The sequence below is a fragment of the Erythrolamprus reginae genome, chromosome 2 (genome assembly GCF_031021105.1).
Source record: "Erythrolamprus reginae isolate rEryReg1 chromosome 2, rEryReg1.hap1, whole genome shotgun sequence".
Taxonomy (NCBI): Eukaryota; Metazoa; Chordata; class Lepidosauria; order Squamata; family Dipsadidae; genus Erythrolamprus; species Erythrolamprus reginae.
The window spans coordinates 19,938,874-19,961,676 of record NC_091951.1 but is presented as its reverse complement, the minus strand read 5'-3'; the positions used below and the strand labels follow the sequence as shown (position 1 = coordinate 19,961,676).

The 22,803-nt window shown below is 45.3% G+C and overlaps 1 protein-coding gene across 2 annotated transcripts; it reads right to left on the bottom strand.

The window, feature by feature from the left end:
• Window positions 1-357: 357 nt before the first annotated feature.
• On the bottom strand, window positions 358-22,801 carry LOC139159817 (uncharacterized). 2 transcript variants are annotated; one of them, XM_070737220.1, is made up of 6 exons: window positions 22,648-22,801; window positions 18,537-19,318; window positions 12,112-12,226; window positions 8,591-8,667; window positions 3,970-4,099; window positions 358-2,498 (listed from the first exon to the last, which is right to left on the bottom strand). In XM_070737220.1, the coding sequence occupies exons 2-6, from the start codon at window positions 19,272-19,274 to the stop codon at window positions 1,642-1,644; spliced, it is 1,917 nt and encodes a 638-aa protein (XP_070593321.1). In that variant the 5' UTR covers window positions 19,275-19,318; window positions 22,648-22,801; the 3' UTR covers window positions 358-1,641. The 2 variants fall into 2 exon arrangements, with proteins under 2 accessions (XP_070593321.1, XP_070593322.1); XM_070737221.1 differs by lacking the exon at window positions 8,591-8,667 and having other exon boundaries at window positions 12,068-12,226.
• Between the last annotated feature and the right edge of the window lie 2 nt (window positions 22,802-22,803).

The window sequence follows — 22,803 nt, the reverse complement described above, 5'->3', positions numbered from 1 at the left end:
CCCCTCTCTGAAGTCTTAATTTACAGCATTACACTGGTTTCTCTTCTACTACTATGCAGGGACATTGGCATGTTTCTATTATGGCTCTGTTTATTTATATGCCTCTAAAATCGTGCACGTCGAATTCTGAGATATTTATGTCTTTTATACCAGTACATTCTTGCTTCATGTTTACAGACAGGTTGGCAACTATGCAGAATTACAAGTTGTTTTACATTAGGAAAACCTAAACACATTTAAATAAAACAAAGATACAGGAATCAAGGGATGTTGAAGCCAGAACCGAATTCCTGCATTAAGGATTTGGGTTGAGGATTTTTTTATCCCCTTAAAGATGCAGACCGGAAGAGAGAGATCTTTGCTGAAGGCTGAGATTTATTTGCTTAACCACTGATCTCACAATCTGACTCCAGGAAGGATTCATTAGGAGCTGCTGGAACCCATAAATCAAGGCTTATATATAAATGCAGAAGTTTAGGAAGAGGAATTAAACTAAAGCAAGCACTTAAAAAAAGAAAATAGGATAATTTAGATGACCTGTCCTGATCTTTACCAAACAGTCTGGAGGGAAATAAATAAGACAAGTAGACAAAAGTTGATAAAAGATTTTAAGTACTTTCGAGATAAAATACTTTTTGCTTTAGGCACTTACTTGGACTTTATCAAACTATGTATTCCAATTTTTTTACCTCGGTAGTGGATAAATAGATATGTATAAATTTGTTTGGTTTTAGCTCATTGGGAACGATCATTCATTTTACCAGTCAAACCGTTCAACCAGCATCTGTGTTTATGTTTTTAATTAGTGCAATATTGCACCAGGATTATTTTCATCTTTACCTATTTCAAGTTTCATTTTTGCCACTTCCAAGTTCTGGTTAAGGCTTGAATGCCAAATAATTTCACTTAAATATGTTAAAGGGTTAAATAAGGTTCAGGAGGGAAGTGTTTTTAACAGGAAAGTGAACACAAGAACAAGGGGGCATAATCTGAAGTTAGTTGGGGGAAAGATCAGAAGCAACATGAGAAAATATTATTTTACTGAAAGAGTAGTAGATCCTTGGAATAAACTTCCAGCAGACATGGTTGGTAAATCCACAGTAACTGAATTTAAATATGCCTGGGATAAACATATATCCATCTTAAGAAAAAATACAGGAAATAGTATAAGGGCAGACTAGATGGACCATGAGGTCTTTTTCTGACATCAATCTTCTATGTTTCTATATATATAAGGCATAATTTATTTCTCATTTTCCATTGCTTTTCTACATCTTACTGGCACATTCACCTATTATTTCAATTTTGGGGGTGTAATGGATTTAATCAGTGAATTAAAACCATGAATTAAAATTGTTTACCCTACTACCAACCAACAGCGGCCCACTACAGGTGTTCATAGCAGCGACCATATTATGAAAAGAACAAAGAAAACCAGCTTACGTAGAAAGATTTATTTATTTATTATTTATTCAATTTTTATGCCGCCCTTCTCCTTAGACTCATAGAAGTCTGACGGCAGAAAAAGACCTCATGATCCATCTAGTCTGCCCTTATACCATTTCCTGTATTTTTATCTTAGGATGGATATATGTTTATCCCAGGCATGTTTAAATTCAGTTAATTTAGTTTCAGTTTCATTCACTCATCGGAGCTCAGGTTCGCTCTGGCAGGAGGTCCTGGGGTTTGAAACATCCCCAAGGCCTCCTCCCTGCACGCCTGATGCAGGGAGGGCACAAGATGTCTGCTGAAGGTGCCGCCGGGCGGGATTTTATATTTGGGGGCAAGCAACTTCAGGAGGTGCTGGAAGCCCGCGTCCTCCACCTTGCGGAAGGGCTGGTCATCCAGAGCCACCCTCTGACCGACAGCACGGGTCACTTCCGAAGGCTTCGGGCCGGCTGGCCTTTTACTGCCCGACTTCCTCTTCGCCCAACACTGAGGCAGCGCGGGTCCCTTCGCCTTCCTGTTCGTCGGCAACGCAGTTCGCGGTGCGGTAATGACAGCCGGGACAAAATTGGTGTGGTGCCTCTGCAGGTGTTTCAGCAGCCCCGAGGTTGAAAATCGTTTCGAGTTCTTGCCTCGGCTGATCCGCCTCTTGCAGTGCGTGCAGATGCCGTAGCAGGGGTCCTCGGAGTCCAACTCAAAGTGGTCCCACACCACGCTGTGCTCCGGACTGGTGCGGGGTCTCTTTAAGGAGGGCGGTTTGGTCGAGAGGGGTTTCGGGGCGCCAGGGCTGCCCTCCCTGGGAAGGCAATGCGGGTGGGGCGTTCTGTGGCATCTCTGCCGATGGACTTCGGCCACCTCGTTGCATCCCTTCTCTGCTCCCCCATGTGGGGGCGCTCCTTGTGGCTCTCGTGGCTTGGATCTTCCTCCCAGCTTCTTGCCTTTCACAGGAACGTGGCTGTAGCTAGTCTGGGGCTCCATCCTGCCAGCCTCTTCGGTTTCAGTTCCTCCGTCCTGAGAAATCTCAACTTTGATGTAATTTCCCATTTCGTTCCCTGGAGAACAGCAACAGCAATAGCATTTAGACTTATATTTATTCATTTAACGGATTTATATGCCGCCCCTCATCCGAGAACTTGGGAAGGCTTACAACATATCGAGAAACACAATATACAGTACCAATATCTAAAATCCAATTAATTTAGCTCATTAAAATTAAAAACACTAACAGCATTTAAAAGTCCTTGGAGAGGGGCGGCATACAAATCTAATAAGAAGAGCCATGGCTGAATCGGGCCAAAGCCCATCGAGTCCAGCATTCTGTGTCCCACCAATTGTAAAGTAGGGAAAGCGGTAGGGAAAGCAAATAGGATGCTTGGCTGCATAGCTAGAGGTATAACAAGCAGGAAGAGGGAGATTATGATCCCACTATATAGAATGCTGGTGAGACCGCATTTGGAATACTGTGTTCAGTTCTGGAGACCTCACCTACAAAAAGATATTGACAAAATTGAATGGGTCCAAAGACAGGCTACAAGAATGGTGGAAGGTCTTAAGCATAAAACTTATCAGGAAAGACTTAATGAACTCAATCTGTATAGTCTGGAGGACAGAAGGAAAAGGGGGGACATGATCGAAACATTTAAATATATTAAAGGGTTAAATAAGGTCCAGGAGGGAAGTGTTTTTAATAGGAAAGTGAACACAAGAACAAGGGGACACAATCTGACGTTAGTTGAGGGAAAGATCAAAAGCAACATGAGAAAATATTATTTTACTGAAAGAGTAGTAGATCCTTGGAACAAACTTCCAGCAGACGTGGTAGATAAATCCACAGTAACTGAATTTAAACATGCCTGGGATAAACATATATCCATCCTAAGATAAAAATACAGAAAATAGTATAAGGGCAGACTAGATGGACCATGAGGTCTTTTTCTGCCGTCAATCTTCTATGTTTCTATGTTTCTAAATGGGGATCTTGAGCAGAAAGAGAAGGCAAGACCCTCCCTTTCCCTTGACCCCCAACAAATGGTACCCGAGGGAATCCTGCCTGCCTCAACCAACATAGAGGCGGCACATGGACACCCGGTTATGGGAGGAGTCTACCAGAGAGCCCGACAGAACAGAAAGGGGCAAGGAAGTAGCTAGACTGGCTAACAGGCAAAACAAAAAAGTTTTCTTGTGGGAACCAAGGTCATCCTAACAGTTGCTAGTTGAAGGAAGACAGGAATGACCAAGCAGCCTGGTAGCTACTTACACTGGAAAATCTGATTGATGACATCTGGGGAGAGGAACCATTTATTCTTTTAATGGGCAAAACCCAGAGGGAAGGTTTAGTGAGTTTTCACTGGCTGTGCCGATATGATGTATCCAATAAACATGTTCTTTGAGGAATACCTGTGTCAGAGTTCTGTTTTCGGCAGATGCGTTACTCGGAATGCTGACAATGAACTGTTGTAAGTCGAGGAATACCTGTATTTGGTGGAGACACTGCATCCAAAAAGACCAACTTATCCAAATTACCTCTGTTTGTGATGTCGTCAGCCTCCTGCTGCAGGACTTGCCAGAGCATTGTCTGTTGTGGGCCTGGTTGGGTCAGGCCCTGCTTGAAGATTTGCCGGGACCCTCCAGTTTCCTTGAAATTCCTGGAGTCCTGCAAACACCAAGAGAGAGACGCCAAATCCTTGAATACTTTGCATTTTGACTGCTTCAACTCCTACCCTCAAAATGACGCTACAGACCACTGCACACCAGAACAACTAGACAAAGGAAAGTTTTTTCCCCAAACGCCATCACTCTGCTAAACAAATAATTCCCTCAACACTGTCAAACTATTTACTAAGTCATCACTAATCTTCTCATCTTTCCTATCACCCATCTCCTCCCACTTATGAGTGTAGCTTTGTTGTTTGTATCCTTACGATTTATATTGTTTCCTAATATGATTTGATTGCTTATTTGTACCCTATGACAATCATTAAGTGTTGTACCTTATGATTCTTAACAAATGTATATACAGTGATCCCCCGGGTATCGCGATCCCGATCATTGCGAACGGCTATATGGCGATTTTTCAACTCGGAAGTCAAAACACCATCTGCGCATGCGCGCCCTTTTTTTCTATGGCCACGCATGCGTAGATGGCGCCGGGCAGATCAGCTGCTGGGCGGCTTCCCTGGGTCTTCCCCCTCTTGCTGGCGGGAGGGCGAGCGGCGGGCATCAGCGAGGAGTTTCCCCACCGCCCACGCAAACTCCTCGCTGCCGCTCGCCCGCCCTTCGCCCGCCCACGCCGTTTGCTCGCGCTGCTTCCCAGCTGAGTCCTGAAGCGAATTGGCTTCAGGACTCAGCTGGGAAGCGGCGCGAGTGAGCGGCGCGAGCGAACGGCTTGTCCGCCGCCTGCCTGCCCGCGCGCCGCTCGCCCGCCCTTCGCCCGCCCACGCCGTTCGCTCGCGCCGCTTCCCAGCTGAGTCCTGAAGCGAATTGGCTTCAGGACTCAGCTGGGAAGCGGCGCGAGCGAGCGGCGTGAGCGAACGGCTTGTCCGCCGCCTGCCTGCCCGCGCGCCCGCCACTCGCCCGCCCTTCGCTTGCCCACGCCGTTCGCTCGCGCCGCTTCCCAGCTGAGTCCTGAAGCGAATTGGTTTCAGGACTCAGCTGGGAAGCGGCGCGAGCGAACGGCGTGGGCGGGCGAAGGGCGGGCGAGCGGGAGCGAGGAGTTTGCGTGGGTGGTGGGGAAACCCCAATCTTCGGCTCCTCGCTGCTGCGGCTGAAGTAAAAACACCATCTGCGCATGCGCAGATGGTGTTTTTACTTCCGCACCGCTACTTCGCGAAAAACCGATCATTGCGAGGGGTCCTGGAACGGAACCCTCGCAATAATCGGGGGACCACTGTATATACATTTATGTACACTGAGAGCATATGCACCAAGACAAATTCCTTGTATGTCCAATGACACAATAAAATATTCAATGCAATTTTCAATGCAATTTTCCAGTCCATTCCAGTTCAGTCTAGTCTGTCAGCAACAATTTGTATGCTTCCCTAAAGCTAATGGTGGCTGTGGGAGCCCCAACCCTCTGGAATCAGCTCCCCCCAGAGATTTGCACTGCCCCCACCCTCCTCACCTTCCGAAAGAGCTTAAAAACTCATCTTTGCCGTCAGGCTTGGGACTCTTAGATCTTCCCCCTGATCAATGAATGTTTTAAGTATGAAGTGTTGAATGACTGGTTGGATAGGTTTTACTTTCTTTTAACTGAATTGAAGGGTTGCTTTTAATGTAGTATTAATTGGATTTATATTATTGTTCTGTTTTTGTATATGGTGTGAGCCACCCCGAGGCCTCGGAGAGGGGCGGCATACAAATCCAATTAAATAAATAAATAAACAAGCCATCCTGTCAGATTCCGCCGAAAAAACCCAACCACACTAAGGTGAAACTTTAGGCTTCCCCAGAACACATTATTTCCCTCTAAAACAACTGCCCTGATGTCTACCAACAATTGTCTATGTACAGTGATCCCTCTATTATCGCGAGGGTTCCGTTCCCAGACCCCTCGCGATAATCGATTTTTCGCAATGTAGGGTTGCGGAAGTAAAAACACCATCTGCGCATGCGCGCCCTTTTTCCCATGGCCGCGCATGCACAGATGGTGGAGTTTGCGTTCCCCGCCGCCCACGCAAAGGGGAAACCCCGATTCGGCTCCTCGCTGCTGCTGCGCTACCGAGCAGATCAGCTGTTGGGCGGCCGAAGGAACCTTCCCTGGGTCTTCCCCTCTTGCTGGCGGGCGGGCGAGCGGCGGGCATCAGCGAGGAGCCGGGGTTTCCCCTTTGCGTGGGCGGCCGGGAAGACCCAGGTTGGGGGTTTGGGGGGGGTGCTGGGAAGCCCCCCATGCCGGCGGCGACCTTTTAAAACAGCCGCGCCGCTTCCCAACTGAGTCCTGAAGCCAAACGCGGAAGTTCGCCTTTGGCGTTTGGCTTCAGGACTCAGTTGGGAAGCCGCGCGGCTGTTTTAAAAGGTCGCTGCCAGCATGGGGGGCTTCCCAGCACCCCCCCAAACCCGGGTTGGGGGTTCGGGGGTGTGTGCTGGGAAGCCCCCCAGGCCGGCGGCGACCTTTTAAAACAGCCGCGCCGCTTCCCAGCTGACTCCCGAAGCCAAACGCGGAAGTGGTTTTTTTAAAAATTAATTTTTTAAAAAAATCGCGATATAGCGTTTCGCGAAGATCGAGATCGTGAAACTCGAGGGATCACTGTATAGGTAGTCTATATACAGTATACATATAAGTCATCATGGTGCAGTGGTTAGAGGGCAGTAATGCAGGCTATTTCTGCTGCCTGCCGACTGCCTGCAATATGGCAGTTCGAATCTTGCCAGGCTCAAGATTGACTCAGCCTTCCATCCTTCTGAGGTAGATAAAATGAGGGCCCAGATTGTTGGGGGAAATAGGCCGATTCTGTAAAATCGCTTAGAGAGGGCTGTAAAAGCACTGTATATAAGTCTAAGTGCTATTGCTGTTGCTAGTCCTGGACTTAACAATAGTTCATTTAGTGACAGTTTGATATTACAACAGCACTGAAAAAAGTGACTTGTGACCAGGCAGGGGTTACCGCCACTACTGGTGCGATGTGCGCGCAACTCCAGGTGACCGACAGGCGCACGGGCTTGTCCAGCAGGCACGTGTGCGCATCCGAGCGAGATTTCATTTCTGCGCATGTAGTGAAATCTTGTGAGAGGGCGCATGGCTGCATGAGATTTCGGCGATTTTTTTGCCTCTTACTGTTGTGGTTAGCTCTGGCCCAGCTCCTGCCCCAAGGACTGTGGATGTGGGGGAGACATCCACATGCTGCAGGTCTGTTTTGCCCCCGGTGGAATCTGCTGATGAAGGCTCCTCTGACCAAGAAGACATGAGTGACAGGGAGGAGGAGAGTGTGGCAGACAGCTCAGAAGGAGATCAATTATCTAGCTCCTCCTTGGATTCAGAACAGGAGTTAATGATACAGCCACGCATGCGGAGAGCGATGCATAGGCAGCAACAACTGAGAGATTATTATCAAAGAAAATGAGGCCACCTGTGGTTGGGTGGGGCTGTGGTGATTAGTGAGGCTGCTATAAATAGCAGCCTGTGGGTTTGGCCATTGTGGAGGATTATCTGATCGTTGTGTTTCGTGACTGCTTTACTGACTTTGACCTTTTGTGTGCTGATTTTTCCCCCGCTTTGAAACTAAACCAGGGCAAAGTGTGTTTCACTATGTGAAAGAAGAAGGATTGTGAATTGCCTCACAGCTGCAAGCTAAGTATCTCAGAACTGATAAGGGACGTGTACAAATTACCAGTTTGTTTGGAGACGAGTGCTCTTTGCTATACCAAAAGAGGGCTTAGTTTAAGTGAATTTTCATTATAAAGAACATTGTTTTGAATTTTCAAACGTGTGTGTGTCTGAAATTTGTACCTGTGAACTTTTGGGAGGAGTCTACCAGAGAGCCCGACAGAACACCATCCATGCACAGAAGCAAAAAAAATCAGTGAAAATCGCCAAAATTGTCTTTGCGCGCACACATCTTCTCGTAAGATTTTGCTTGCGGCACAGGCCAAAAGCCGAATCATTGCTCAGGCGCGTGTGCCTGCCCACTGGTCACCCGGAGCTGTGAGCACGGTTCCATTTTAGCTACTGGTACACAGCGTGGCCCATACCGGGTAGCAACCCATTATTGCTTGTGACTATTTTTCACGCTTAACAGTTATTATTATTATTATTTATTATTTATTCGATTTGTATGCCGCCCCTCTCCGAAGACTCGGGGCGGCTCACAACATGTAACAACAAATCATAAATAATCCAACAGTTTTTAAAATGTTTAAAGTTACCGCTGATTCATATTTATGACGGGTCCCGTGATTCCCTTTTGCAACTCTCTGACAAAGTCAAAATGTGGGGAAGCCGGATTCACTTAACAACCTTGTTTACTAACGTACTATCCATAGTTATGAGCTTAACGGTGGCAGTTGTTACTCAGTGATGGTGGCAAAAAAGTTGTTTAAATGGGATAAAACTCGCTTAATGACTGTCTCATTTAGGGACAGTAATTTTGGACTCAAATCGTGGTCGTAAGTCGAGGGCTACCCTGCACACCATAAACCTGGCCCATACCTCTTTCCCATCAGTCTGGCTCGCTTCTTCAGGAGGAGATAGCAAAAGAGAGAGGCCTGGAGGTTGGAATCCGTTGACTAGGCATAACGAAAAAAAGATATTTTTAATGTGGAATTTCAAAATAGGATTTTTTTTGTTTATTTATTTTTTAATATTATAAAATAGGATAGGGCCGAAGTTCTAAAGAGAAGGAGCTTCTAAACCAATGTTAAGAAAAAAGTGTTTCTGCTGAAGAGCTTCTAGTTAATAAATAAAATAAATAGATAAACTTTAAAACTTGTGGACGTCACCTCCCAGAATTCTCCAGCCAGCATAACTGGCTGGAGAATTCTGAAAGTTGAAGTCCGTAAGTTTTAAAGTTGCCAAGTTTGAGGAGTCCTGTTCTAATTACTCAGGATTCAGGCGGGATCATAAAGGTATGTGTGAATGACCTTGGGAGGAAGAACAGAATAGCAATAGCAATAGCATTTAGACTTATATACTGCTTGATAGTGCTTTTACAGCCCACTCTAAGCAGTTTCGTTTGGCGGGACCCAGGAGAAGAGCCTCCTCTGTGGCGGCCCTGACCCTCTGGAACCAGCTCCCCCCAGATATCAGAGTGGCCCCCACCCTCCTTGCCTTTCACAAGCTCCTTAAAAGCCACCTCTGTTGTCAGGCATGGGGGAATTGAGATTTCTCTTCCTCCTAGGCTTATAGAATTTATACATGGTATGCTTGTATGTATGAGTGGTTTTTTAAATTGGGGTTTTTTAGATTGTTTTTTAATATTAGATTTGTTTACATTGTCTTTTTATATTGTTGTTAGCCGCCCCGAGTCTTCGGAGAGGGGCGGCATACAAATCTAATAAATAAATAAATAAGTTTATAGAATCAGCATATTGCCCCTGACAATCTGGGTCCTCATTTTATCCACCTCAGAAGGACGGAAGGCTGAGTCAACCTTGAGTCAGTGGTGAGATCTGAACTGTTGAACTACAGCTAGCAATTAGCTGAAGTAGCCTGCAGTGCTGCACTCTAACCACTGTACCACCCTGGTTCTTAAGAATAACAGACTGATAAACAGTAACATAAAATAGGAGCAAAATAGGATATTGACTTAAGAACGATTGGATTAAAATGTATAATTGTGTAAGTTATAGACATATTTTAAGGTATATGTAGAGTGGTACCTCTACCTAAGAACGCCTCTACTTAAGAACTTTTCTAGATAAGAACTGGGTGTTCAAGATTTTTTCGCCTCTTCTTAAGAACCATTTTCTACTTAAGAATCTGAGCCCAGAAAAATTTGCTAGGAAATTTGAGAGCGGCACAAAGGCTCGGCCAGTTTCCTGCCATTCCCCCTGGGTTTCTCTCTCTGGTGCAGTGTATGGGAGGCAGCATCGCGCCGGGTGTATTGGAGGCGCGTACTCCTCCTCGCTGCCTCAGAGTCCCTCTTCTTTTCTTTTTAAGCCTTAAAGTTTTGGATTTTTTTTTATTCCTCTCACCTCACCTTTTTCTTTCGGCAGCGACTGTCTTCCTCCTCCTCCACCTCTCACCCAAATTCCAAGCTTTTATTTCTTTCCTCATGGGTTTGCACACATTACAGTGATCTCTCGATTAGCGCGGGGGTTACGTTCCAAGACCTCCCGCGCTAATCGATTTCCGCGTTATAGTGGTGCGGAAGTAAAAAACACCATCTACGCATGCGTGCCATTTTTTTCATGGCCGCACATGCGCAGATGGTGGAGTTTGCGTGTGGGCGGCGGGGAAGACCAAGGGAAGGTTCCTTCAGCCGCCCAACAGCTGATCTGCTCCGCAGCGCGGAAGCAGCGAGGAGCCGAAGATGGGGTAAAGGCAAAGGGGAAACCCCATCTTCGGCTCCTCGCTGCTGCCGCGCTGCGGAGCGGATCAGGTGTTGGGCGGCTGAAGGAACCTTCCCTTGGTCTTCCCGCCGCCCAGGCAAAGGGGAAACCCCAAGATCGCTTGCCGCTTGCCGTATTGCAGCTTGGAGCCTTGCTTCGCCTCCTTCGCTGCAATACGGCAAGCGATCTTGGGGTTTCCCCTTTGCCTGGGCAGCGCTGGGGCCATGCGGAGCCGCTCATCTAGGGGGGCGTGGACCGGCAAGGTGCCCTCCGCTCTCTCTCTTTCTCTCCCTGTTACCGGTGTGGTATAAGAGAGAGAAAGAAAGAGAAAGGAGGGCGACTTGCCAGTCCACGCCCCCCTGGATGAGCGGCCCCGCATGGCCCCAGCGCCGGACTCCGCCGTTGCCTCCGCCCTTGTTCGGCTCTGCAGCTGAGAGGCCACGTCCACCCCCTCCTCGGTGTCCCCGGCACCCAGCGTCCCCATGCCGCCTCCACCTCCCGGTAATGCGCCCGACCTCTGCCTCTCTCTTTCTCTCTCATATACCACGCCGGCAACAGGGAGAGAAAGAGAGAGAGAACTAGCGCGGACTTATTTTTTAATTAATATTTTTTGAAAAACCGCGTTGCAGCGTTTCGCGCTAATCGAGACCGTGCTAATCGAGGGATCACTGTACTTGCTTTTACATTGATTCCTATGGGAAAAATTGCTTCTACTTAAGAACCTGGTCACGGAACAAATTAAGTTCGTAAGTAGAGGTACTACTATATTGATATACAGTGATACCTCATCTTAAAAACCCCTTGTCATACAAACTTTTCGAGATACAAACTCGGGGTTTAAAATTTTTTTGCCTCTTCTTCCAAACTATTTTCACCTTACAAACCCAAGCCGCCGTCACTGGGATGCCCCGCCTCCGGACTTCTGTTGCCAGCGAAGCGCCCGTTTTTGCGCTGCTGGGATTCCCCTGCAGCATCACAAAAAACACGGAAGTCTGGAGGTGGGGTTTCCCATGGAGGGGAGCCTCAAGGGAATCCCAGCAGCGCAAAAACGGGCGCTTTGGCTGGCAAAAGGGGTGAGTTTTGCGCTTGCATGCATTAATCGCTTTTCCATTGATTCCTATGGGAAACATTGTTTCGTCTTACAAACTTTTTACCTTACAATTTACAAACCTCGTCCCGGAACCAATTAAGTTCGTAAGACGAGGTATCAGTGTATATATATATACCGGTATATGGAAACTGTAGAGAATAAAAATAAAAAACTTAAATAAAAAAAAAAAGATGAACTGGCCAGTTAAGAATTAAATGTTGAGAAAGATTCTGATCACAAAGACATGCTTAGATACAGAGTTGGCTATCGCTAAGATTCACAGAGAGTCCCACTGGTGACGGAGGTGGGAGGTTAAAATTTTCGATCGATAAAATACATACATACATCATTACCAAAGTTTTACATGTTTGACCCAGATGCAAGGAGAGAACGTAGCGTGCATTCATTTCTTCTAGGACTCAGCTGGTGCAATTTTTCTGATCCCCGACCATTTCCCAAATTATCTCCTCCATAAAGCTGAAGAGGTTGAAGGTCCCCACCCCCAAACACCTCCCAAAAAAAATTGGGTCACCCATAAAAACTCACAAAAGAAAAAGCAGAAGAAATGTTAAGAGTTTCTGATTTCTGACCCAGCAATTTGGCATCCACATTTGGCTCAGGTTCACTGCAGACTGGTCCCTTCGCGGCATTCAGGGGCTCATCCTCTGCTACTCGGAAGTCCGCGGCCTCTTCATTTAATGGGCCCTGAAACAGGAAACAGAATGTCTATGGAGATCCTCAATCATCCCAGATTGTGGCTTCCCAGCCAGGGAAAGTAACTGCATGCTTTCCCTAGCTGGAGCCTCAGCCAAATCCCTTCCAGGTGGCTGCTCAGAGCCATCCATCAACTCAGTTCCTGAAAAACAGGTCCATCCTCCAGCTCAGCTTCTGAAGAACTGGTTCATCCTTTCCCCAGGTGAAATCTTAAGATAGGTATCTAGGGAATCATCCCAGGGAAGAAACCACAGCTACTCCGGCCCTTCATTTTACAAGCATTCATTTCATAGAAACATAGAAGACTGACGGCAGAAAAAGACCTCATGGTCCATCTAGTCTGCCCTTATGCTATTTCCTGTATTTTATCTTAGGATGGATATATGTTTATCCCAGGCATGTTTAAATTCGGTTACTGTGGATTTACCAACCACGTCTGCTGGAAGTTTGTTCCAAGGATCTACTACTCTTTCAGTAAAATAATATTTTCTCACGTTGCTTCTGATCTTTCCCCCAACTAATCACAGATTGTGTCCCCTTGTTCTTGTGTTCTATTAAAAACACTTCCCTCCTGAACCTTATTTAACCCTTTAACATATTTAAATGTTTCGATCATGTCCCCCCTTTCCCTTCTGTCCTCCAGACCAGCGTTTCCCAACCGGTGTGCCGCGGCGAGAGGCGGCGGAGGAGAGTAGGCGGATTGGGCGGGCAATGGGGCAGGGCGGAGAAGCCAGGGGTGCGTTTGGCCGGAGGCACCTACTGCCGCAACTCCCTGCCCCTGCCTCCCCACGGTGCCTCCGGCCAAACGCGCCCCTGGCTTCTCCGCCCTGCCCCATTGCCCGCCCGATCCGCCCACTCTCCTCCGCCGCCGCCTCCTGCCTTGGGGCGAGCAATCCGGGAGTCCGGGACCGTGTGGCTTTGCGCCATGAAGAGAAAACGGCCTACTTTTCCCTGCTGCCGTTTTCTCTTCATGGCGCAAAGCCACACAGTCCCGGACTCCCGGATCGCTCGCTTCTCCGGCCAGCAAAGCCATCTGCCCAGGAAAGCGCCGCGCTGGCCGGAGAAGCGAGCGATCCGGGAGTCTGGGACTGTGTGGCTTTCGGCCGGGCTAATGGGAGGCGGCGCGAGGCCGGGCGCTGGGGACGTCTGGGAGGGCGAGGAGGCTGATGGCTGCTGCGCACTCCACTCTCTCTCCGGCTCTCTCTCGCTCTTTCTTTTTCTCTCTGTTGCTGGCGTGGTGAACGAGAGAGAAAGAGAGAGAGAGAAAAAGGAGGGGAGAGAGAATGAGAGAAAGAAAGCAAGAGAAAGAGAGGGAAAGAAAGCAAGAGAGAGAGAGAAAGAAAGGGGGGAAGGAGGGAGAGGGAAAGACATAGAGGGAGGGAAGGAGGGAGATAGAAAGAGAGCAAAAAAGAGAGGAAGAAAGAAAGAGGGATGGAGAGAAAGAAGGGAAGGAAGGAAGAGAGAGAAAGAGGGAGGGAGAAATAGAGTGAAATGGAGGAAGAGATTTTTTTTGTCCAAACTTTTCTTTAGCCCCCCCGCGCGCCCCCCCCGCCCCCCCGTTCAGTGTTCCCCAGGATTTTGAAAACATGAATAATGTGCCGCGGCTCAAAAAAGGTTGGGAAACACTGCTCCAGACTATACAGATTGAGTTCATTAAGTCTTTCCTGATACGTTTTATGCTTAAGACCCTCCACCATTCTTGTAGCTGGCTGGGGAATTCTGGGAGTTGAAGTCCAGATATCTTCAAGTTGCTAAGGTTGGGAAACACTGCTGTAACTAATTATCGCCATACGGATGAGAGTACAAAGAGAGATATTACAGACATGTTCCGATTTATAATAATCTTTTTAAAAAATCTCAATTTATTCAGAGCTCTCAGGTTTCAATTAATAACTGAATGTCATTCAACACCAGACTATGCAAGTTAAGCAATCTGTTAGAAACTGGATAGTAAAACCCACTGGAGATGTCCTTGTTTTTCAAGTTGATTTTAGTCATGTTTTATAATATTATCATTTATAAATTGGCCAGATTCACTTAAGCAACGGGCAGTGCAGAAATTTGATGCTTGGTCTGATTTTTATCCTACTTTTGTTACCTTACTAGTAAGTCAAGGTGGCGAATTTACCTACAACTCCTCCCTCCTATTTTCTCCACAAAAACATCACTGTGAAGTGAATTGGGCTTTTGTGCCTAAGACAGGAGTCCCCTGGTTTCTAAGGCCAGCACCTTCATCATTACATCACACTAGCTAAATAGAAACATAGAAGTCTGATGGCAGAAAAAGACCTCATGGTCCATCTAGTCTGCCCTTATACTATTTTCTGTATTTTATCTTAGGATGGATATATGTTTATCCCAGGCATGTTTAAATTCAGTTACTGTGGATTTATCTACCACGTCTGCTGGAAGTTTGTTCCAAGGATCTACTACTCTTTCAGTAAAATAATATTTTCTCACGTTGCTTTTGATCTTTCCCCCAACTAACTTCAGATTGTGTCCCCTTGTTCTTGTGTTCACTTTCCTATTAAAAACACTTCCCTCCTGGACCTTATTTAACCCTTTAATATATTTAAATGTTTCGACCATGTCCCCCCTTTTCCTTCTGTCCTCCAGACTATACAGATTGAGTTCATTAAGTCTTTCCTGATACGTTTTATGCTTAAGACCTTCCACCATTCTTGTAGCCCGTCTTTGGACCCGTTCAATTTTGTCAATATCTTTTTGTAGGTGCGGTCTCCAGAACTGAACACAGTATTCCAAATGTGGTCTCACCAGCATTCTATATAGCGGGATCATAATCTCCCTCTTCCTGCTTGTTATACCTCTAGCTATGCAGCCAAGCATCTTACTTGCTTTCCCTACCGCCTGACTGCACTGTTCACCCATTTTGAGACTGTCAGAAATCACTACCCCTAAATCCTTTTCTTCTGAAGTATTTTCTAACACAGAACTGCCGATACAATACTCAGATTGAGGATTCCTTTTCCCCAAGTGCATTATTTTACATTTGGAAACATTAAACTGCAGTTTCCATTCCTTTCACCATTTATCTAGTAAAGCTAAATCATTTACCATATTACAGATGCCTCCAGGAATATCAACCCTATTGCACACTTTAGAGTCATCGGCAAATAGGCAAACCTTCCCTACCAAACCTTCCCCTATGTCACTCACAAACATATTAAAAAGAATAGGACCCAGAACAGACCATTGTGGCACACCGCTTGTAACCTGTCTCTGCTCAAAATACTCGCCGTTAACAATAACTCTCTGATGTCTACGATTCAGCCAGCTGCAAATCCATTGAACTGTCCAGGGATTAAGTCCAATCTTCACTAATTTATCTATCAGCTCTTTACGTGGAACCGTATCAAAGGCTTTGCTGAAGTTCAGGTAGGCAATATCCACGGCACCACCTTCATCCAACACCTTTGTGACATAGTCAAAGAAATCAATGAGATTAGTCTGACATGATTTGCCTTCAGTAAAGCCATGCTGATTTGGGTCCAATAAGTTATTGTTTTTTAGGTGCTGATTTATCCTCGTTTTGAGTAGAGTCTCCATCATTTTAACTACAACTGATGTCAAGCTAACTGGCCTGTAGTTACCAGCTTCTTCTCTACTGCCCTTCTTGTGGATAGGCACAACACTGGCCATTCTCCAATCCTCAGGAACTTCTCCTGTTAACAAGGATTGGTTAAACAAATCAGTCAGGGGGGTAGCAATGACAGATCTGAGTTCTTTAAGAACTCTGGGGTGGATGCCATCTGGACCCATTGCCTTATTTATCTTTAATTGTTCAAGTTCTTCTAAGACATCGGCTTCTAAGATCACTGGAGCTGAATCCGTACAGCTGGAAGCAATACTATATCCCCCTATAGTATTATTTTGTAAGGTGTCTTTTGAGAAACTGAACAGAAGTAGCTATTGAAATGGTCAGCGATCTCCTTATTCCCATCAATGCATGTATTATTCCCGGTGCTAAGCTTCGTGATGCCGCAGTTTTTCTTCTTCTTATCATTAATCTATCTGAAGAAGGTTTTATCCCCCTTCTTTACAGATTTGGCAATTTCTTCCTCTTTTGAGGCTTTAGCAGCATATATTATCTGTTTCGCCTCCTTCTGTCTCATTTTATACACCTCCCTATCAGCTATACTTCCAGACACTTTATACCTCCTATAGGCAGCCTTTTTTTCATTGACTATAGCCCTTACATCATTGCTAAACCATAGCGGTTTCTTCTTCCTTTTACCTTTAGTTATTTGTCTTACATACAGTCCAGTGGCTTTTAAGATGGCCTTTTTTAATACAGTCCACTGGGTGCTCGCTCCCCTTTAATTCATTATCTAAATATTCCCCCATTACATTAAAATTTGTTTTTCTGAAATCCAATACTTTGGTTGCATTATAGGATTGCTCACAATGAGTTTTTACATCAAACCACAAACATAGATGGTCACTGCAACCTAAATTTTCTCCCACCTTGACCTCTGAAACCCAATTCCCATTCGTAAAAACTAAATCTAGAATATTCTCCCCTCTAGTTGGTGTCTTAACCAGCTGTGCCAGAGCTGCTCCTGTAAAGGCCTCTACTATATTCTTACTTTTGCATGTAAGGGCACTGGGGATATTCCAGTCAACATCAGGCATGTTGAAATCACCCATAACCACAATATCTCCCTTTACTGCCATTTGGGTAATTTCATCCACCATCTTGTTGTCATATTCCTCAGATTGCCCTGGAGGCCTATAGATCACCCCAATTCTAATGACAGAACCTTCTTTATTTTGCATGCAAATCCAGAGAGTCTCCAGATCTTGACATGTATTTTGAATTAGTGTTGTTTTTAGACTTTCTTTAACATAAATGGCTACTCCACCTCCCCTTCTCTCTATTCTATCCTTCCTATACAGTGTATATCCTGGTATGGATATTTCCCATTCATTAGAATCCTTAAACCATGTCTCAGTTATGGCAACCAGATCCAAATTATCTCTAGATATTATGGCCATTAACTCACAGAGCTTGTTGCTCAAGCTTCGAGCATTCGTGCACATTACCCGAAGAACATTATTTTCATTATTAGTTTGCCCCTTATCATCAACAACCACATCTATTTTATTTGCAGCTCCCTTTTCATAAGCTTCCAAAAACTGATTTATCCTCATTGGTCGGGGACAGAAATCACCCACATCAGTTACATCTCTGTCCCCTTTACCGAATTTAAATGCCTGTCCAAAAAAGTTCTGAATTCCTCACCAAGTACCTGGGTACCTCTGTATGATGGATGCAAACCATCCCTCTTAAACAACTCCCTATTAGACCACCTACTGACATCATGACTTACATAGCCAAAACCTTCAGCTTTACACCACTGCCTTAACCACACATTAAACTCTCTGATATACGTTGTTTTATCCTCTTGGCCACAAACCGGTAACACCTCTGAGGAAGTCACTGAATCAGTTATTTTACCCAGCTCCACACATAGACATTTAAAATCTCTTTTTACTACATTAACATTTCTCTGGGACAAATCATTTGTGCCAAGATGCACCACCACATCAACGTTATTACCTTTACTCACAGCCTTGACAATGTTTGTAATCCGCCTCCTGTCTCTGCTGGCAGTGGCCCCTGGGAGACACCTCATCTCCTTCACCACATCCTTACTCTATCCCAAATCAACACCTCTAACAGTCGAATCACCCACAAGAAAATGTGTCCTCTTTTTATTTCTACTAACTGCACTTGATGGTTTGGTGACACTATGTACCTCACTTAGAACAACTTCCCCTTTGAACATCCCTTCATTCTCTGCCTGAGGGACCTTGCTAATATCTCCAACATCCTTACTATTTAAATCCTCAAGAACATTATAGGCATTCGATACAGAGAGACCAAAATTGCTATGTTTTTGCTCAACTGCATGCAATCTTCTTGAACCGACAGTTGTCCACACAGCCCTCCTCCTCGGGGGGCGCTGTGGAAGTGGAGGCTGGACACATGGATGCATTACAGCACGTGGCTGCGACAATCTTTTCACTTCAGACTTCAAGCTACAAACTAAGGACTGCAATCTAGAGATCTCACCATCTAACCTAGATGTCCTTATGCAAAGAGGGCAGTACCCCAAGTTCCACAAGGTACCACGGAAGACAACAGCCAAACAAGTGTTACACTGCACCAAGCCAGTCATCTTAACAATGTATTGAAATACAAGTACTTAGCAAGAAAATCAACAACCCCTTTTGCTACCAAATAAACAAATCTGAGGATCTGGATAGTGAAACTCACCTGAGATGACCTGGTTTTGGCCTCCTGTTGACTCCTCAGGAAGTCCTCCACCAGGGCCACCGCCTGGGAACACGACTCGGGCCGCCGGGCTTGGATCCAACTCCGGAGCTCCGGTGGCAGGCTGGCCAGGAACTGCTCCAGGATCAGTTGCTCCAGGATCTGCTCCTTGGTGCGTCTCTCCGGCTTCAGCCACTGGCGGCAAAGGTCCTGGAGTTGGCTGTGGATCCTCCGGGGATCCTCTACCACCTGGCAGCAGAATTGCCGGAAGTGCTGCCGCTGCCTCTCCGTTCTCAGGGCTTCCCCTCGCAAGATGGCGGCCTTGACTTTCTCATAGTTCTCCCGGTCTCTGGCTTCCAGACCTCGGAAGGCCTCTTCCGCTTCTCCGCTCAGGGCCGGCAGGAGGTGGGCCGCCCACTGGTCCCGAGGCCATCGGCAAGCCTTGGCCACTTGCTCAAAGGAGGCCAGAAACTCCTTGGTGTCCTCCCAGGGAGAAGCCTCGGACACCCCAGAGCTTCCCCGCCCTGTTAAAATGGGCTGCAGAGATTTCAGGAACTGCTGGAGCTGGGCTTCCCAACGCTCCTGCATCCTGGTTTCCCTTTGGCTCTTTTCTGACGTGCCCCATCCCAGCTGCTGCGGTTTATGTTGGCGGGGAACTCCGCTGATGTATTTTCCTGTTCCTTCTGGCTCCCAATCTGTCCCAGCAGCTCTTGGCTCGTTCATTGCTCTCTCAGCAATCATTTGTCTTTCAATGCATCATATTTCAATCAGATATCTGAGGGAATCTATAATTACAAATGATAAAATGCAGGCAGATCTTTTTTGACTTGAATATATAAATTATCTATGATTAGTAACAAAAAAAAGTTTCTTCCAACATATCAAAAACAAGAAAAAAAGTCAAAGAAACAAATCCCAGCGGCCAATTAGGTCCCATAGAGTTGGCCTTCTCCAGGTCCCATCGACCAGACAATGTTGGCTGGCGGGACCTAGGGGAAGAGCCTTCTCTGTGGTGGCCCTGGCCCTCAGGAATCAGCTCCCTCCAGAGATTCGTACTGCCCCCACCCCCCTCGCCTTTCGCAAAAGCCTTAAGAACTATCTATGTTGCCAGGCCTGGGGCAATTAAAGCATGCCCCCTCTTCTTTCTTACCATTAAATGTTATGTGTGGATGTGATTGCGTTAGCTGCCTGTTTTTTAAATGTAAGGGGATTTTAGCTTAGAGTTTTTAACTATTAGATTTGTACATTTGTTATTGTATTGTATTTTGTGAACCACCCTGAGTCCTCGGAGAAGGGCAGCATACGAGTCTAATAAATAATAAATATAATAAATATAAATATAAATATAAAATAAATATAATAATAATAATAGGCCCATTGCAGGGAGAAAGTGGCAAGAAGGTGACAAGCAACAAGGAGAAAGCAGAGTTACTTAACTCTTTTTTGCATCTGTCTTTACACAAAGGGAAAAAACAGTCCAATCTATGAAAAACAACATCACAAAAAAACATATTAGGAACACAAATTAAAATAGGGAAGAAAATAATAAAGGAACACTTGTCTAACAAGTTCAAATCACTAGGAGCGGATGGATTACACCCCAAGATTCTGAAGGAACTGGCAGAAAAAAATCTCAGAATCATTGAACTATATCTTTCAAAGATCCTGGAGCACTGGGGAACTGCCAGAGGACTAGAAAAGAGTTGATGTAATTCCCATCTTCAAAAAAAGGGAGAGGGGGAAATACTGTAGATCCAGGAAACTATAGACCTATCAGCCTGAGCTCAATACCAGGGAAGATTCTGGAAAAGATAATCAAGCAATGAATCAACAAATACCTAGAAGCAAACAAAGTAATAATCAAAAGCCAACATGGGTTTGTCAAAAACAGATCATGCTAGACTAATTTTATTGCATTCTTTGACAAAGTGACAAAATTAGTGGACCAAAGTTGTGAATCAGTGGAATGGCTTGCCTCCAGAAGTTGTGAACGCTCCAACATTGGAAGTTTTTAAGAAGATGTTGGAAGATATTGGATGACCATTTGTCTGAAGAAGTGTAGTGTCTCCTGCCCAAGCAGGGGGTTGGATTAGATTTAAGATTTAAAGATTTAATTGGATTTGTATGCAGCCCCTCTCTGAAGATCTCCAAGGTCCCTCCTAATTCTGTTGTTGTTAGATTGTGACATGTAAAAACAAAAATAGTTCATGTTTAAATCAAGTTTTTTATTTGATTTTTTTTTGTTTTCATTTACCCAATCAGGAAATAATTATTTTTATTGTATGATGCATATCCAAAGAAAAAGAAGATTTAAAGATTAAACGTTGGAAGATTCTAGGCGAAATCTTCCCACAAATGAAAAGGAAGCTATTTTTCTTCTCTGAAATATAAAAGAAAATATAGCGTACAATTTAACCCAGAACTAAGTCATCGCTGTATCCTTTTATCAGTCGGTCTTATCACATGTACCCAATTTATAACTTAGTACAGGCAGTCCTCAACTTACAACAGTTAATTTAGTGACCATTCAAAGTTACAACATCACTGAAAAAAGTGACTTGTGGCCATTTTTCACATGTATGACCATTGTAGCAATTATGTGATCAAAATCCAGATTTTTGTCAACTGATTAATACTTATGACTGTTGCAATATCCCGTGATCATCTTACTTCACAGGCTTACTTCACAAACATGTTACTAACTTTAAAATTGCAATGATTCACATAATGACCATACCATGGCAAGAAAGGTTGTAGCATTGCAGGAATTGACAGGCTCAGATCACAAAGTCAAAATAAGTTTGATTTATTTGTGCAAATAGGTTCAGAGCAATAAAGCAGAAAAAAATCTTTGAACATCTGAACATAGTGTTATGAAAAAGCATGTGTAAATTATACAGTCTTCCAAAGTGGCAACATATGTAAATGTTTATGATTGGTTACAATATGGATCAGCCTTTGTTGCTGTGCTAAAAGAAAGATAAAATATCTTGTGTCCATTTCCTGTTGAGACGGATTCACAAGTCTTTTGCAAAAGCATATACTGTATCTAAGTTTCCTGTTTGTGGTTAAGCCTACACTTGAAAAGCTGTGAGTTCTGAGGTTTGACATTTTTTCATTTCCTCTAAATGTTCTTTGACACCTCTTAAAAGTCTCTTAAACTCTACAGTTACACGACTTTATGACCTACTTTATTTATTAGGGTTGGAAGGGACCTTGTAGGTCATCTAGTCCAACCCCCGCCCACATCGAAAGTCTCAAGTGTTGGAGCTCTTACAACCAACTTTATGTCCTGCCTCAGTAGAATACTGTATGGCAAAACTTGCTTAACAAATGTCTCTTAAAAGCATAAATTTTGGACTCAATTGCGGTTGTTAAATTGTAAACCTGTTTTTAACATGACTCTGGCTTCTCCATTGACTTTTGCTAGTCAAAAAGGTCGCAAACGACTCCAGGACATACGAGTCAGTTGCCAAGCGCCTGAATTTTTGATCACGCGATCAAGATCATAAGTGTGAAAAACGGTCATAAGTCCTTTTCTTTTTCAATGCCATTGTGTAATACTGGACGGTTGAAACGAACTGTGATTAAGTCGACCTGTATTTCATGGAGAAGAAAAGCAGGGTCAGGCTCTCCAAATCAGGGGTCTCCATCCTTGCCGACTTTTAAGACTTGTGGACTTCAACTCCCAGAATTCCTCACACAGCCATGCTTAAGAGCTATGCTAGCTGAGGAATTCTGGGAGTTGAAGTCCACAAGTTTTAAAGTCGGCAAGGTTGGAGACTTCTGCTTCTAATTATGTCCCTCAAAGCGCTGAGTAGCTGCTCCGCACGTCCCGCCTCGGCAACGGTCGTTAAGTGTGAAAAATCACTTTTTTTCAGTCACATTGTCACTTTGAACCATCACTAAACGAGGCGGGGGGGAAAAACGCTCCAACCCCTCAGCTGAATCAGACTCCGGCCCAGCGCGGCCCTCAAGCCTGTCAAGAGGCTCTCTTCAAATCTCCAAGGAAAAGGGTCGGCGCCCTTCTCTCCACCCCGCCCGAGGGGATCCATGCAGGAACCCCAGGGTAGTCTCCCTCTCCCCAACCAACCAACCAACCAACCAACCGTACCGGAAGTAACCAGAAGGCCGGCGGAAGTGCAGGCCGCTGCCTTTCCCTCTGGTTGGGCTGTGCAGAAGATGGGCAGAATGCTCTGGAACCCAGACTTCGCCTGGCGTTTTGCTTCCCGGCTAGGTAGTAGCCGCTCCGGCAAACAACAGGAACTGA